The 17,623-nt window shown below is 44.2% G+C and overlaps 1 protein-coding gene across 5 annotated transcripts in view; it reads left to right on the top strand.

Annotated features, from left to right (window-relative positions):
• Positions 1-17,623, top strand: part of HLCS (holocarboxylase synthetase) — a 76,807-nt gene that overhangs the window by 27,903 nt on the left and 31,281 nt on the right. For all 5 annotated transcript variants that reach the window (XM_085859588.1, XM_085859587.1, XM_085859590.1 and 2 more), the window contains 4 exons: positions 10,392-10,699; positions 11,215-11,500; positions 11,724-11,921; positions 12,170-12,334. In XM_085859588.1, the coding sequence (XP_085715714.1) occupies positions 10,392-10,699; positions 11,215-11,500; positions 11,724-11,921; positions 12,170-12,334 (957 nt within the window). The remainder of the gene's footprint in view (positions 1-10,391; positions 10,700-11,214; positions 11,501-11,723; positions 11,922-12,169; positions 12,335-17,623) is intronic.

The raw sequence follows: 17,623 nt of genomic DNA, 5'->3' as shown, positions 1-17,623 counted from the left end.
TGGATGGAGGTTATGTTTTCACCCTATCTGTTTCGTTGTTTGATTGTCTGTTTGTCTGACTGTGAAGTGTGAACAGGATATCTCAAAAAGTTGTGGACAGATTTGAACGAAATTTAATAGAATGGGTGGGTCTGTGACGAGGACGAAGTGATTAGATTTTGGTGAGGATCTGGATACTGATCTGGAAACTAGAACTTTTAAGTGACTCTTCAGCATTGAATCGTTGGGCTAAAAATGATATATAACACTATATCTTAAAAAGTTATTGACTGATTCTGGCGAAACTTGGTGGACAGGTTGGGTCAATGACAAGACCAAATATGTTCTGTTTTAGTGAAGATCCAATCTGCATCTGGACACGAGAATTTTTTAGTTTCTCAAGTGATTCGTCACCATTGAGAGATTGGACCAAGAACGATATATAGCATGATATCTCAAAAAGTTGGAGACAGATTCGGACGAAAATTGGTGGATGAGTTGGGTGGATGACAAGAACAAGCCAATTAGATTTTGGTTCAAGTCTGGATCCAGATCTGGACCATTGGTGAGATACAAAACGTAAACTGTTCAGCCTGATGGAGATATGTGGTCTACCGAGTGTCATTCCAGTTCATTACTGTTAAACTGTTTATAGTCTTTGTTCTTGCTTGTGCCATTCCTGTTTGGCAGTTCCCTTGAATATTTTTGAAATTAACACTAGTTCTGATTCCTCTTCTCTCTCTCAACTAAACATTCTGGTTTGTGGTTCTTTTAAATTTCGAGTGACTTGACACTGGTAAATCGTTCATTCTCTCCAAAATGATTGCACCGAAACTTTGCTCTTACCTGATGATCCCATTACTTTTGGACTTGATGCTCTATAATGGGAGTCACATGTATCCATCAAGGACCTGAGATCGTTATGTTGTGGTGGAGGAATTGCCATGTGCCTCTTATTTTCGCCTCAGATAATTTTATATTGTTTGGGGACCATCATATCCTCATTGACGATTTGTTCAATTCTCAAAGATCATCGCTTCTTTCACTTTTATTCTAGATTTTGAATTCCAGGCAACATCTCATCCGACACATTCTCCAAGACACACTTTGATAGACCTTTGGTCCAAGGTCCAAGATAGGTCCAAGATAGACCTTTGTCTATTAACATTGTCCCACCATGACTGGAATTTTGCCTTGAACTGATTGATTGCATTCTTTTTTTCTTATCTCTATTGCATTCCTCTATTTATTTATTTATTTATTTATTTATTTATTCCCAACAAAGTAAAAACAAACATAACTTATCGCAAACTAAAATATCTATTTCAGACTAAATTATTTTCATTTCTTCTTTTTCAAATCTTAATGATCTTGGGGCTGTTTGGTGCAACTGTACATGTCAACACTCCCAATTGCTCGACTGATTCACTCAATGAGTTGCTTAAATTCGGATGATTCATTCCACATCCCCCATGGTTTGCTCCTTACCTACAGAAGTTGAAACATAACTGTCTGGGACAGTTTCATAAAGCATGTGTGCAAGTTCTGATTTTATTGCAGACTAGCAAATACATCCCGCTGCTTCCCCGACAGGTCACTAAAGTGGGGTGGGAGAGAGACAGAGACAGAGACAGAGACAGAGATGGCAGGTGAGAGGGGGAAGGGAGAGAGGATGAAGAGATGGGAGTTAGGGGGGAGGTGGAGAGAGTGACACTTCACCAAACGTTACTATTCACTGCGGGAGAGACACACACACACACACACACACACACACACACACACACACACACACACACACACACACACACACACACACACACACACACACACACACACACACACTGCCTTTTATTAGTATAGATAAAACCTTTCATTATTCCTATCAACAATTTTTAGTAACAGTGAAAAATGCCCCATAGATTATAATCTTGATTGAAGCAGACTTTTAGATTTTTTTTAAATTGTTTTTTTTTCTTTCTTTCTTCAGCACAACATCGAGGCTCATGTAAGTGTGTTAAGGGAGGGTTAGAAGGCAACAAACTGATTGTGGAGCCACAGTTGGACACAATGAGCAAGGGAACTATATATATATATATATATATATATATATATATATATATATATATATATATATATATATATTGTATATATATTGTATATTGTATATTGTATATTGTTACGGCTGTGGAAATTCGCAGAACACCATATAGATCCTGAGTTCAGTTATGCCGATAAGTCCGTGTTCAGTTAGATTTCCCCACCGTCGTTTAATGGGAATTATCCGTGTGAACAAGGCTGTGATCTTTGAGTTCGCCGTTTTTCTTTACTATCGTTATTTTGGACCAACCACAACGCCAGCCACCAACCACCTTCTCCACCCACCAACCACCTTCTCCACCACGCCACCCACCAACCACCTTCTCCACCACACAACCCACCAACCACCTTTTCCTCCACGCCACCCACCAGCCACCACGTCAACCACCAACCACCCTCTCCACACCGCCTTCATAACAACGACATCTCCCCACCATCTCCTAAACCGCATCTCCCCCACCCGAATAACATCGCCTCACCTTCATCTCCGCAAAAGCCGCCATCTTTGCGCCAGCCATGGCGAGTTCCCAGCGAACAGCGTCGCTGCAAACAGATGCGGGGGTTTCTTTGTTGGCGCCAGCGTTGGTGATCTCACGCATGTCCGCTCTCCGAGCAAGTTTGGGTGATCTCGCACACATCCGCTCTGTGGAAGCTTCGCCTCGGAATTCGGATCACAGGAGAAAAAGGGGCGGGGTCTGTGGGGGTCGAAGGTCGAAGAGCGGAGGTCAGATCTCGTCTCTCGAGCCCTATAAAAGACTGAGCGGAGCGCCAGTTCGGAGTCGAGAGTGAGTCGGTGGAGTCAGTCGGTGAAGTCTGAAGCCTGGAGAAAACAGTCGGGGGAGAAGTCCAGGAGAGCGGAAGAGACGCGAGCGCGGCTAAGCCTGCTGTACCGCGCAGACCTGCGCGTTTGTGTGGAGAGAGCCGGAGAGAGCTCGCCAGCCAGCGCCAAACAGTCTGAGGTGATCGGGCTTCGCGACAGTCCGAGCATCGCTGAGGAACGGACGGGTTCTTACAAAGAGCATCAACTTTGGAAGAGCATCAAGACCCGTTCATTCCTCTCAACGCGTCGCTGGTTGAGGCCCGAATCACCCGACCGCTTAGCAAGGCCTGGGCTCACCCGCGGCTACGCTAGCTGCCGTGGGGACGGGGCATCGCGGGTCACCCCATCGAGGCACCACGAGGGTGGAGGTAACCTGCAACAGTCTCGTGGAACTCCTTTGGTCCGCCAAGCTCCACGTTATAAAGGCCTACGGGCCCAGTCTGACCCCCTTGTCTTTGAGGGGTTCTTTTTTTGTTTATTTGTGCGAAAGTGTGGCGCCGTGTCCCGTTAAGTAGAACTGTTGTTAAGTGCTTGTGAATAATAAATAATAGACGGTTGTAGTGCTTTGTCTTGCTCGTGTCTTGTCCCTTCCCGCCATTTCCATTGCTTTTCTGTCTGCGTTCCTGTTGGTGTTTTGCATACCTGACTGTATACGTGTGTGAATAAATGTGCGTGTTTAAATGTTAACCCGTTCGTTGTGTCCTCTTTTCCCATTGAGCTGCTATCTTGCCTTCGGAATAATAGCGGGCTTTTTAATAGCCGATAAAAGAATTGGGTCCAGCGAGGTCTCGCGATAATATACTGCTCGGTTATCCCAGAACGGAAAGAACCGCTGAAGCGGTTCGTGTCCAAGCAGACCTCGCTGAGGTATGGTCGCTCGGTAGTCTGCCCGCGCGAATCCTTAGGTATATCAATAATTCGGTGATTGACGCTGTCGCGCACGGGTAGTGTTGACTGACTAGGCCGTGGTGTGCGCTTGGAGCACACCCGTGACTGGTTTCCGGCGTTGTTCCGGAAAGTCGCGACTGAATTGTTCTTCCGGTGGGCGAGACGGGCGCCATTGGCTTAAGCGGCTGTCTGCACGCCGGTGGGCGCGAATTTGAAACTATATATATATATATATATATATATATATATATATATATATATATATATATATATATATATATATATATTGATTGTCGCAAATTCGCGCCTGCCGGCGTGCGAGCGGCTGCGTAACTCGAATCGCGGCACGTCGCCCACCGGACGGACAATTCCGTCGTGACCCTCTCGGACTAACGCCGGGAACTAGTCACGGGTGGGCCTTTCGGCCTCACCACGATCGTGCCAATCGGCCCCCCGCGTGGGATAGGGTTGTTCGCCAAATTCGACCTACCGAAGTACCCACACGGAGGGTAGACCGGGCGATCGCACCTCGCCACAGGTCGACTCTGGACTCGGGCCACTTTAAGCGACCCGTTCCGTACTATCGGGATAACCGAGCGGTGTTATCGTCAACCTCGACGGTTCCGATTAATTATCGGGCGTATTTAGCCCACTACCAACCCTTTACGTGAAGTAAGATGGAGATTCAATTAAAGAAAAGACGAAGCGAAACGGGAAAAACAGTTCAACATGAGGCACATTTATTCCGCGGCACACGGAAAGCATACATATACAATTACAACAATTATGCACCAAAAGCAATTGCAACAAAAGAAACACAATGCAGATCTACCACCGACTACGCGAGCACACGGCAACACTTACACAGATTTACTTTACAGACGGCGCCGACAACACGTATACTCAAAAGCAAAAGAAAAAGGGCCACCCTCAATGACAAGGAGGCAGACGGGGCTGTGGGCGCAAGACCGGGTGGAGCCTACCCGTCTTGTGATGAGCCGCAAATGCCGCGGCGGTGCCCCGACTCCGCGCTCCTCCGCGGGTTTCGTTGGCACTGATTGGAATGGGGTGGGAACGGGGCCCCCTTTCCGCACTATCTCAGCGCGGGGGGGGGGGGGGAAGAGGGGGGAATTGTTGATGCTCTGGGGAAAGAGGATAGCTGGCTTGCTTGGGTCCCGCGACGAGCGACTCCACTGCGACCTCGACCGCGCTCCCGGCTTCCCCTCTCTGCAGCTCCCCGACAGACTCCGAACCCCGACAGACTCCGACTCTCCTCCAGACCCGTCTTGACTGCTGCTGCCACACTCCGCCGCTGCCACACCTCTCCAACTCGCCTGAGCCCAAAACAGACTGAATTTGCCCCGCGCTCGGCGCTTTATAGTACGGCAGGAGAACCCATATGCAAATTTCCGGATCAGGATGAGCTCGGGGGCAGAGCCACGCTCGCCCATTGGACGGAGGAAAAGCGGGCGTGAACCTCCCCTGATCCTCGAATTTGCATATATCGATTCTACTCCGACGCGCCTGGAGGCGGGGCCAAATCGCCCGGCGCTTGCTGATAGGACGGATCAGAAGTGGGCGTGTATCATTCCTGATCCGACTCCTCCTCGGAAAGGCCGCACTTTGTACCTGTGGCTCGGCGCGCGCCCTGTACGAGTCCAGGACAGCCTGACGCTCGGCGCCCACAAGCGGCGCGGGCACGGCCGCAGAAGGAGAGGTGAAGGTGGTGGAGGGCCTAAAGTGGCGGTGATGGCCATGGCGACGCTTGGAATGGCGGTGATGCGATGGTTGCGAGAGCGAGTTGTGAAGGTAAAGGTCGTGGCTGTTGGCGTTGTTGTTGTTGTGAAGGTAAAGGTCGTGGCTGTTGGCGTTGTTGTTGTTGTGAAGCGGCGTTGCGGTTGGTTCAAAATAAAGATAGAACAGAAAAACGGCTATCTTAAAGGGTCGCAGCCCGAATGAATCACATTTATTCCCTCTAAACAACGGGTTTGGCGCTAACTACACATGTACTTACAGAGATATCTCACCTACGGGACCTGAATGGTGGTTTGCGAATTTCCTCAACCACAACAATATATATATATATATATATATATATATATATATATATATATATATATATATATATATATATATATATATATATATATATATATATATATATATATATATATTGTGACGTCCACGGGACTTGAACAGTCCCGCCAACGTAGAATGAGCCGAAACGATGGAGGCGATTTATTTGTTTATAACCCAAACATGGCGGTTCTAATCGCTCTACCGCAAACGGGACGAGGAAGGTGGCACGAGTCACTTTTCACTGAGTTGATGATGTTTATTCCTTTTTATTTTCACCAGAAATAACAAGACTCGGCAAGAAGAGGGATCCGGGGCGATTCGACGGGATGGTGTGGGATCGGGCGTGGGGAAAAACACAGACAATTCCAATGAAATTACAGTTCTCAATCCCTCTAAGGCGCCAAGCAGACACACACACACACACACACACACACACACACACACACACACACACACACACACACACACACAAAACGTAGCTATTTCTGGTTGTCAGGCTGGACCGTGGTGTGGACGCAACTATCCCTGGATCGGCGCCGGACGAGCCGGCCTTGCTCTCGCCAGGGGGGGGGGGGGGTAGGAGAAACCGCGGTGCTGTCGACCTCCTGGTCCTGGCCCAAGTCCGCCCACAGCCGCCAGGGAACCAGCTCCCGCGCCAAGCCACGAGCAGGAGAGGGAGGCAGGTCCACCCGCCGCCCGACCCCGTATTCCGAGTCAGCAGAACCCTAGAGCCAACCAAAGCGAGGCACGAGGCTCGGCAAGGCTCCCAGGCACGATCAAGAGCACGATCGACTCAGCACAGCAACCAGGACGCTCTCTGCCGCCACAGGTTCCACACCAAAAAAACACGAGCGTTCTGGTTGTAATCTTCTTCCTTTTCTATCCCGAACAGAACCTTTTTATCCTTCTGCCCTCGTCACCTCCAATCGAGCCGTTTATTGGCCCACTGCCGTCGCCTTCTACCAATCGTGATCACGGGGCGGAGCCATCCGCTGAACTATCCTGTGACGTCACGGCCAGTCCTCAGAGAATACCAAAAGGGGTTTACGCAGACACACTTACCCTATCCCGTGTCCCTATCTAATTACGTGACAATTATCATCTCCCCCCTTGAAGAAATGAACATTTACTAGACAACTTATCACCACTGAATTACTACTTATTACATCGAGATCCTGGTAAACTCAAACAGCATGGCATGCCTAATTAAACATCCTAATTACCCTTTGAATGCATACCCCCCCCCCTCAAACGTAACAATATATATATTCACTGGAAAACAAGAAAATAATACCAAAAGAAAAACCCAGTAACCCACAACAAAGTGGGTTGGGTTAGTTAGGTAGGGTTAATGGGAGTTTAAAATATTGTGGTGGTAGATGAAATTAAATAATTTTTATTGCACCCACTGCTTCAAGGCCTGGATTGAAGAGTGGTTGACCAACTGAAGGAAGGCAGTTCCACTAGTAGGAGAAAAGAGGATCAAGAGTTGAGGTGTGCCATAAGCCTATATTTGCAGATTCAACTAGGAGGGGATACTGGAAGAATGTGTGCATCTTGTTGTTGCTGGGGAGGGTAAGAAGGCTTTGAAAGCAGAGGGAGTGGAGGTGGTTAAAAAAAAAAACCCCGGGGCCACTGACATGCCTGTGATGTGAGAGCAATTAGCCTTGTGCTTCAGCCTTGAATATTAAGAGCTTAAGATTCCACAGAATTCTGGAGAGACAGATGGGATTGGGGTGCCAGCCTATAGCAGAGAGCAGTACTCCATTGAGCTACAGACAAAGTCCTTTGTAGACTGAGTCGTTCTGGTTTTTCATGCAATGACTGAATGACGGAGGATTCCCTGTCAGCGGCTGATTTTGAAGGCCAGCTTTGCCATGTGGTCGCCTCGGAAGAAGCCGTAGCTGAATGTGAGGCCAAAAGTTCTGAATTATAAATCTTCTTTTCGATACCGAACAAAGGCCTAAATCGCAAAAAGATGTCCATTTCATTGAAGTGAACATCCGTGTTGTGTTATTCTTCGCTATTGCCTCTCATGACAGAATTATCAACAATCGAAACTTGTTGGCTAACTTATTCTAACTTGTTGGATACTTTGGTCGTTAATCCAAATAGTTCATTTATCTGAGTTCCAACTCGTTCAGATTTGATTACATTTGTCATCCAGGCAGCCTGAAAAACACCCTGTTCCCAAGACCCAATTCCCTCGACTGTCATCCTGTTAATATCCGTCGTTATTCCTCCTATTGCTCACATTATACATCTATCAAGAGCGACTGCAAAACGTTCCGCTTGCCTTGGGGAAAATGCCATTGCTGTTCCAATTCTAAGTGAACAATCCTTTGACATCAACGATAACAACTTGACCAATTTTGCAATCATTTCTGTTGAAAGTTGTGGAACATTTTATTGGTTGTTAATGCTTCCTGCACTAAATAGACTTTTAGAACTTTTGAAAGGTGCCATGGTATGGAGATGATAAATGCAGATTATAATGAATGACATACTTTGGAGTGCTATTGGGGAATAGTGACCATTTTGGTTTTGCTTGTCTTCTCAGCTGCCTTTGTTTAGTAGATCCTACCATTCTTTGTGTGACAGGGTGATGTAAAGCTTGCGCACTTAACTTTGAGTCGTCTTGTATGGTTTGATTCCCGACGCGACTATGAACTGTCGGATTGATGCTTTGCAGGCAGGACGTTACGCCGATGAATGCCTCATCCCTTGGATGTGTGTGTGTTAAGCTGGGAACTTGTCTACTAGCATGAGCTGTGGATATTCGTTGTGTGCCAACTCCATGGTCAAGTTCAAAAATCCCTTCCTTAATGTAGAAGGGTGCACCATGGGCAGCATAACCTTGCCTCAGCACTCATGCAGCCAATAATCTGGTGAATTTGTAGTTTAATCCTGGTCCAATACATTCACTCATGATACCATTCTTTTACAGACAGTCTTCCTTGTAGTTTTGGCATAAATTAGGTGTGCCTACCAGCCGCTTCACTGAAGGGTTCAATCGAAAGACAGCATATTGTACTTCACAAACTCATTGCATGTCAATGTGGATGGAAAATACAGTGAAACATACGAAAAATTGTTTTTGTATTTTTTTTAATATCACGTCATTACCTCCTCCACCGAAGGTCGACAGAGGTTATGTTTTCACTCCTGTCTGTCTGTTTGTCTGTCTGTGAGCAGGACATCTCTAGAAGTTGTGGATTGATTTAGATGACATTTGGTGGACAGGTTGGGTGTATGACCAAGCCAAATTGATTCGATTTTGTTGAAGATCCGGATCCATGAATTTTTTTTAGTGTTTCTTCACCTTCACCTTATTACTTCCTGGATCCAGATTATGGATCTGGACACCCAGCAGCATTACAACAAAACCTCTCAAAGGGTGGAGGAAGGAGCTCCTTGTAAGCCAACAGCCATCCATATATCATGCCCAACTGTGTCTGTGGATGTTCTCCTGCAGTTAGGTTAGTTTTTTTTAGGAGGATGGTGGCAGGATTTGCACTCCAGCCCCTGTAAAACACTTCATTCCGCAAAACCCATAAATGCGAAGAAAACTGAAAACCCACCGCGTGGGAGGACCTTCTATGCTGCAGCCCTTGCAGGGCAGCTCACTGGATGATTGGGGCAAACCTGAAGGTGCTGTTTGTGTTGGTGTAGCAACTTGGTGCTTGGTTCAGTTGGCATCTTCCTTATATTCAGTTGGTGCTGCTGAAGCAGTCTCCTTGGCTATTGAGCCCAATCCAGGACGGGTCACCACTCCGACACAGGATAACAGCAAGCTCACACTGATTTTACCGACCTCGGAAGGATGACAGGCAGTGTCAACCTCACCTGGTATTAATTCAACCGCCAAGTGGTATTTGAACTCAGGATCCTAGGACCACCCTAACCATTAAGCCCAGCCTTGATGTTCGACTGGATCTGGATATGGCAGGAATTTTGAATTTGTTCAGGGTTCTGGCGAAAACCCACTTGCTCTTTACGAAAGGGGGAGGGTGGGGGGGGGAGAGGGAGGATGATGGTTTGGTGGAGGGGGGGGTAGAGGTTGGCATGTGAGGCTGATGCTGATAGGGCTGGTAGAGAGGAGTGTATTTAAAATTTTGCATTTGTACATGTCAGAAATTGATGACCCCTTTGGGTGAATGTTTTACATTTTGTTTATCTTGAACCATAACCACATGTATTTAAGAGGGCACATGATGCAGGTAATTCGCATGAGCAATTTGTAAAAGTGAAGTTGTATAACATTAACTTTTCAATCTGAAGAGAGTGGAGTGAGATCCATGTTTGTCATGCTGGTCAGAGGTTGGCTCAGCATTTTTTTGCTGTTGTTTTTTTGTGCAAGCCTGCCAACTACCTCAGAAACGTTAAATTAATTTTTCTATCAGTCCTAGTTGTGTTGTGATGTTTTCATGATGGAGACCTTGAGAAAGAAGAAGTGGCAATGCATTTGCTTGAGGAGGGCCAACAGTCTTTGACTCACCACATGGTTTTTGGGGGGTTTTTCTTTCAGACTATCGAGGAAGTAGGAGTTCTCGAGGACAATAGCGAAGTACCTGGGTGTCATCACCCTTTACATTTGGCAAGCTGCTGTGAATGTCTTCAGCTAGAAAGCAGCACCATCGAGTCACTCCGATCTGCCTCGATGGACAACCTTGTCGAACTCCCATTGGACGAAGCCCATTGTTGTCCTGAGAGACAGGACTCACTGGAGACTTTGGTTTCCATTCCATTGGATGTTGTGGCAGGTGGTAAAACGTCTTGCAAGCCACCGAATGTGTTGGTCTACACTGGGAAAGAGACCAAGGAGGCAGATGACAGGTGGGCAACAGCATTCGGTTCTTGTGATGAAAGATTGCCGGAGATCCCGAGTCTCAGTTAGCCTGCGTTTGAGACTGGGGAGTAACTGCTTAAATCTATCTGTCGGGGCTCTTCCTGGCATATTTGTTTTGTTCCTTTCATATTTCTTTCTGATTTTCTTCCCCCCACCCCCCCCCCATAATTCTATTTCTTCATTTTAATTCTTGATTTTTTTTTCTTCTCTTTCATCGCTTTTAATCTCCATTCCTCTCTTTCATTATCTGTCTCCAAGGAGAAGATAATTCTTGCAGAAATTTCTCTGTGCGGCTCATTTGGCTGTACCTGGATGGGTTTGAGGGTTGTGCAGTAGCGGCTGAAACCCAAATCCTATCCAGGTTCCTCCTGATGATTCCATCTTTGCTCTTTACTTCTTCGGGTTTCTTCTCTATCTTCCGTTTCATTACCATTAAAATTGGCTTACTTTAGAGATCATAGGTGATACCATATCTTCACAGTAGGGTGGGTCCTGTGCTCAGGTTTACCATCATAGCTCGGGCATTGGGACAGTGCCTTAAACCAAATAGCTACACCATCTATCGAATGCGACACAAGATGCTTACCAAAGATCCATGGCCTGCACACACCCGATTACTCGTTTTGGCATCGACAGAGCAGCTGGAGGAGCCGGAGCTCAGGGAGCACGTGTTTGAGTATCTTGTTCACAATGGACGTGTGCTTGCTCTCTGCTGCTCGTTCTCCTATGGAGACTTGACTGTGGTGACTGGGAGAGCAGAGACTGATCAGCAGCCCTCCTTTATTGAGGTAAATTTCTGCAAGTTTTTGGAGCAAGAGGGGAGATGTGGTGGGGAAGAAGGGGGAGGGGGAGGAGGAGTGGGGGAGGGGGTATGGTACTTTTCTTGTTTCCAATGTTTCTAATTTAAAATATTGTTTTTTTTCCTGTTAATTATTTATTTATGATGCAGTATTTGTCCCATCACTGAGGAATGATTCCGATACTTTGTACTGTGTTTGCCTTTGTCATCAGTGGATTCGGTTTGGCATTCGAGGAAGCTCAGAGGTCACATTCACAGCATCAACAACTGGGACAACCTTCCGAGTGAACACCATTGGAGATTCTGGCACGCACGATGCTGAGGTCTGGGCTCGGCTGGCCGGCCCGGAACAAGAGGCTGTCATTGTGTACCAGACTTTGGCAACTGGTGGGGCAGTCGTCTCCAGCGAGGTGAGTGTCTGCTCTTTTGAAGTCTTCGCAATTTAGACCATGTCTGTCTTCAACTGAGATGACTGCATCCAGATTGACTTCAGGCATAGTTGTTTTGTTTGCTGTCTCTCTACTTTATACGCCTGCAGAAATGTATTGATGCTCTCATCAATCCAGGCACACCATTCTTAGTTCTGCAAGGGTTCAAACCATGGAACCATCTGCAAGTGTACCATTTCCCAACCTCACTGAATGTGTTCTGTCTGCAGGTTGACCTTGTTGGTTTTCACAAGGTTGCGATACATAGCTCTGACAACCATTCTGTGAAATCCTGCAACAGTGTCCTTTCTGAAATCTTGACGACTTTGGAGCTAAGTTGTGGTGGAAGCGAAACCCCTGACCATACACCTGTTTTTCTCTACTCCATCAACCAGGTGACAATGGAGAAATATTTTAACATATATCTTTGTAATTTTTGGCAAGGTGAAAATCTGAATATCTCATTTGAAGGGTTACTTTGCCCCATGATTTTTTTTAAGGGGCAAACCAAAAAATAAGTACTGTACCACTACAGCCAGGGGGTGGCGCTATTGCGTCGTATAGAAATGGATGAACCTCAGGTCTCAAGTCTGAGAGAGCCCTCTCATCAGTTTGTACTTGTATTCTGCTCTGAAGAATCTCGTTTGGTTGTCAATAAATGATTTATGAATAAATAAAAGGGGCCTAAAATAGACCCTGCAATCAATAAAGTACATTTGTCATTAAAGGGAGACGACAGGTCATGTCATATTTTTCGGTTGACTTGTTTGTTTTGTCATTATGGACAATTTGTCTCTTGTTTGCACTTTTTTAATTCCCATGTCTGCTATTTAATTAACCACAAAATAGTACTTTAATTTGTTGGTGTTTTCTTGAATTTCACTTTTTTAGAACTTCCACTTTGTTGTGATACATGAAAGAAAGATATCGCCATGGCATGAAAATTATTCCTCCTCCTCCTCCTCCTCCTCCTCCTCCTCAAACTTTTGCATTGATATACTGGTCTTATAATGGGAAGAACAATCTTCAGACGTAGACATTCATAAATATACATGGAACTCACCAGACAGTACATCAAAGAACCAGATAAACCGTATTGCAATTAACAGGATGTGAACATCTTTACTTCTATTCATGATTTTAAAGTAAGAAGAGTTGCTGATGTTGGAAGCAATCATAATTTGTTTCAAAATTTAAGTTGCGCTTGAAGAAGCACATTAAGAATTGAGAAAGAAAACGTTTGTCAGCAAAAATATTTGAGGGAATTGAAGTGAGATCAGAAGTCGATCTGAAGCTCCCAAGTAGGTCTTTAAAATTACTATTACTCTTATTATTTTTGGATCCAGTTCCGAGGCTCATGGAGGAGCCAGAACAAAGGATGGAATGGAGTGCAAAGGAGAGAGAGAGACAGAGACGGACAACAACAGTGCAGTTGATCAGCAAAAGAGAGATAGACAATTTTCGGGATAAGCGGTGTCTGCAGGAAAGAGCAAGTAAATGGGAAGACACGGGGTGAACAAGATGGATACAGCTACATACTCTCAGTCACAGAACTTCAAGGAAATACTGGAAACCTGGAAGGAGGTGAGCTTGGAGAGGATTGAGTGACTGAAAGTTTGAGTGACTGTACTTCTTCAAAAGCATTGTTAACAAAGTAGAGGAAGGGGTTCACCAGATGGTCTTTTCGGAGAGACAGAGTGAGTGTGAGAGATTTGTCAGGGTTTAAAGACACGAAGTGTTGGACCAGCTCATGATTCAATCAAGGTCTGCAGAGGGAAGAGGCTGCTGCCTGCTTACCTCAAGGATGAGGGATGTCACAGCACAGGGTGGAGTCATCAGTAATGGAATGGAGGATTTTTCTAGTCAGAGAGATTGTTGATGAAGATTAGAATCGGACCAGGCCCAGAACACCTCCTTGAGGTGTTCTGGACGGGGCCTTGACAGGCTTTCACTGCGAGATGGGATGAGAGGATACCATTGAGAGCCACACATTGGTACGAGAGTCGAAGTCCGTGAGCCATGTGTAGATGGCCTTGGATACCGTCGACAGAGAGTTTGGAGAGTAAGGTAAGATGCCAGACTGTATCCAGAGGGACAGCCCTAATCTCATGTCTGGCATTTAGGGCTGTCATCCATTGTTGGGGGAGTATAAGCAGCATGTACAAGGTAGAGTGACCTGGGGTGAATTTAAATTGGTGATCTGAGATGAGGTTGCTGGAGAAAAGGAAGGATTTCATTTCAACTGTGATGATGGATTCCATGACCTTGCTGATGATACTGGAAGTAAGCTCATAGGTCTGTAGTTAAGGGATCAGTTTTTTTCACCATGTTTAAGTGATGCTGTGATGTTGACTGACTTGCAAGGTTTCAAGCACTAGATGAGATTCAGGAAGTGAATATGGATTTTGAAGGATGTTGGAGGGAATTTCTAGGTATTTTGTGTAAAAACAGTTGAGGAATTCCTGGGATTTGAGATAAAGAAGAATAAGGAATAGATTTCAAAGGAGTTTTGGGGGAAGATTTATGAAAGGAATGAAATACAGAAAATATATTCTTCAACAAATGAAGAAATATTGAAGAGGTTTTGTGATGAATTCCAAAAAAAAGGGTGAAGAAGTGAAAGAAAACGTGAGAAAATAAATTTGCTGAAGAAGCTGAAACCATGGCAAGAAAAGGAGACACAATAACTCTCCTTCAAACAACAAAAACTGAGTGGACAAAAATTTCACCAGTAAAGGTGAAGATGTCAAGACTTTGACAACAATAGAAGAACGATTGCAAAGATAGGCTTCGGAGAAGTATTGAATTTGAGAAGAGCCACATAATCCACTACATATAATATAACAAAATAAAATAGGGAATTGGCTGAAAAGTTGGATTTCTAAGATTCCAAAGAAGGGTGATTATGTCGGATTGTACCAACTGGCGAGATACTTCCTATTACTCCATTAGCGACAGTATCCAAGATCTTTGCTAAATGCATTTTAGAAAGAATTTATAATGGCATTTGATCTTCTGAGGAGAGAACATGTAAGTTTTCTTAATGGGGGATCTTGTAAAGAAATAATCTTTGTTTTATGGACATTCGTAGAACGGAGTTGAATTTTAGAAACTGCTATACGTTGACTTTGAGAAAGCCTTTTACAGCATTCATAGGGATAGTCTGTGGAAAATTCTAAAAATAAATGGTGTCCTTGAGAAAATCCTATCTTTGACTGAAGTTCTCTGTTGGGTTTAAATGTGGCACGTGTGAGGCAGGAAGGAAAAAAAACAATTTCCATGTTTTTAAATTTCAACTGGAGTAAGTCAGGGTGTTTATCGTCTGCAACCCTGCTTCTAATTGTAATTTATTGGGTCATGAGATGGAGCAGACAAGGGAGCAAAGCAGGTGTTAAATGGTCTGAAACATTCTTGGAAAGCCTTGACTCTGCAGACGATTTGGCTCTGACATCCAAAACATTTGAATATTTTATTAAAGAATAAACTTTAAAAAAGAATAAACAAAACCAAAACGAGCTTGTATGGAAGCACAAAATACAAAGCTTTGAAATGCATGGTGAAGAAATTCATTGTGTGAAGGAGTTTGGTTTGTTTTTTGGGGAGCTTTGTAGACCAAAAGAGAGGAACAGAGATGTGACAAACCACATAATAAAAACAAAGCGATCTTTTTTTTTTCTTCTTTCTTTTCTTTTTTTCTAAACTTTATGCAGTTTGGAAATGATCTAATATCAAAATGGAGAGGAAATGAAAGTTGTTTAATTGAACCATCAAGTCTGCTTTTCTATGGTGCAGAATGTTTGAAGATGACACTCAGTTGTAGTCGGACAAGGAAATTGAAAAGAAACAAGGGTTTTTCAGAAGAACTGTCTACGGAAGATTCTGAAGGTTCTTTTTCGGTCAATATAACTTCGAACGAGGAATCCAAGAAAAGAACTGGTCAGAAAAACATTTTAGAGGAGATATTGCAAAGAAAGTGGAGGTGGATCACCCATGTCTTGAGAAAATTTGACAAGGGGAAGCCATATTTTGGAAAACAAAAGGAAAGACGGAAAGTTGGACAAACAAATATTACTTTGAGAACGGAGTAAGATTTGAAATAATTTAGTGGCATGATCATCGAAGAAGCAGCAAAGTTAACAAGAAACAAAGATCGGTGGAGGGATTTGGTAATGGCCATATGCCTTCTTGGACACTCGGTAATTAAGTTAATAATTTTATCATCGCATTGTTTGGTTCCACACTCGAGCACTGTTGTTAACTCCGTCACCAAAGTTGGATGGAGGGTATATTTTCACCTCTGTCTATGTTTGTTTATTTTATTTGTGAGCATGATATCTCAAAAAGTTGTGTACAGATTCGGACGAACTTTGGTGGACAGGTTGGGTGTGTGAGGACTGGTTGATTAGATTTTTGTGAAGATCTGGATCTGACAATTTTTTTAATGATTCTTAATTTAAATAAAATAAAACTTCAGCCTGGCAGAGGTATGCGCTCTACTGAGTGCTGTTCTCGTTTGTTTGTTTGTGTCCTTCCTCATAAACCAAACATTGCCGACGCACCAGTTTCCTGCCTCACTTTTGTTTGAGGTGTTTGTTTCTTCTCCAGAATCTTGGGATTACGGAGGAGTTTCCACGTATGACAAGGAAACGAGTGGACATCTGTGCATTCTCACATGATACGGAGCAACATTTGATTGAAATAAAATATAAAACACCAATGGACAAATTGTCACAATGTTTGGAATTTGGACATAGGTTCACGTTATCATTGATGGGAATGACAAATGAGTCGATTTGCCTTGAAAAGATGATGTGACTTGGATATTTATTTATCATTTTATTTTATTTAAATAACATTAAAATATTGGTGCTTATTCGGTCACTAAGAAGCTTGCACCTTGGTTATGAATCCATTTGATCTTTGGACAATCAATGGGTATACAGGTGTACCTCAAATCGTGTTTAAACTTCAGTCGTTTTTTGTCGGAAGGTTGAATGCTGTCAGTAGATCTCGGAAAGCTGAGCCCTTTGGTATGCACTTTCACTCACTTGTCCTCTGTCTTTCGACAGATAAGGCCACAACAAAATCTCTATTTCTTCCTGTTAATCTCCAACTCTTCCATTTCTTTCACTTCCATCCCATTGAAAGTGATTAGTTCTGCTTGCAAAGTCTTCCTACAAGTTTCTCTTGATCGTCCTCTATTTTCCCTCTTGGTGTCCAGAGGCTAATCACTTATTTTATCAAACTAGTACGTGCCCGCAAAAAAAATAAATAAATAAAAAATATATTCAAACCGTGAGCAAGAAACAACAACCACACAGGCTGTTTCTTCGCTCTCGCGTGCCCGTACGTGCGTGGCCCGGAAGTTCGCATATTATTCGCAGTTACGATTATTCGAAATTTAGTTTTAATGCCCAAATATTCAATTAGCGCCAACGTATTTTGCCTTTTCGCAATGTCATCGCAAGGAAAAACAAAAGAGAAGAGAAAAAAAAAATTACTTCCTGGTTGAAGCTTCCTGGAGAAGCACACCAGCTCACTCTGATGTTACCGAAATTTATGCAACGTCTAATATGAAAACGATCATAACTTGGGGCATTGTGTTTATCTATAAATGCGCATAAGAAATTGAGAAATTATTAGAATACACAAAGTCATCACTCTCTGGAAGCCCGTACGTTTTA

This window comes from Eptatretus burgeri, chromosome 16 (genome assembly GCF_056783735.1).
Source record: "Eptatretus burgeri isolate ZD-2024b chromosome 16, Ebu_testis_v1, whole genome shotgun sequence".
Classification (NCBI taxonomy): Eukaryota; Metazoa; Chordata; class Myxini; order Myxiniformes; family Myxinidae; genus Eptatretus; species Eptatretus burgeri.
The sequence above is the reverse complement of the archived record's forward strand: the minus strand, read 5'-3'. Positions and strand labels throughout refer to the sequence as shown.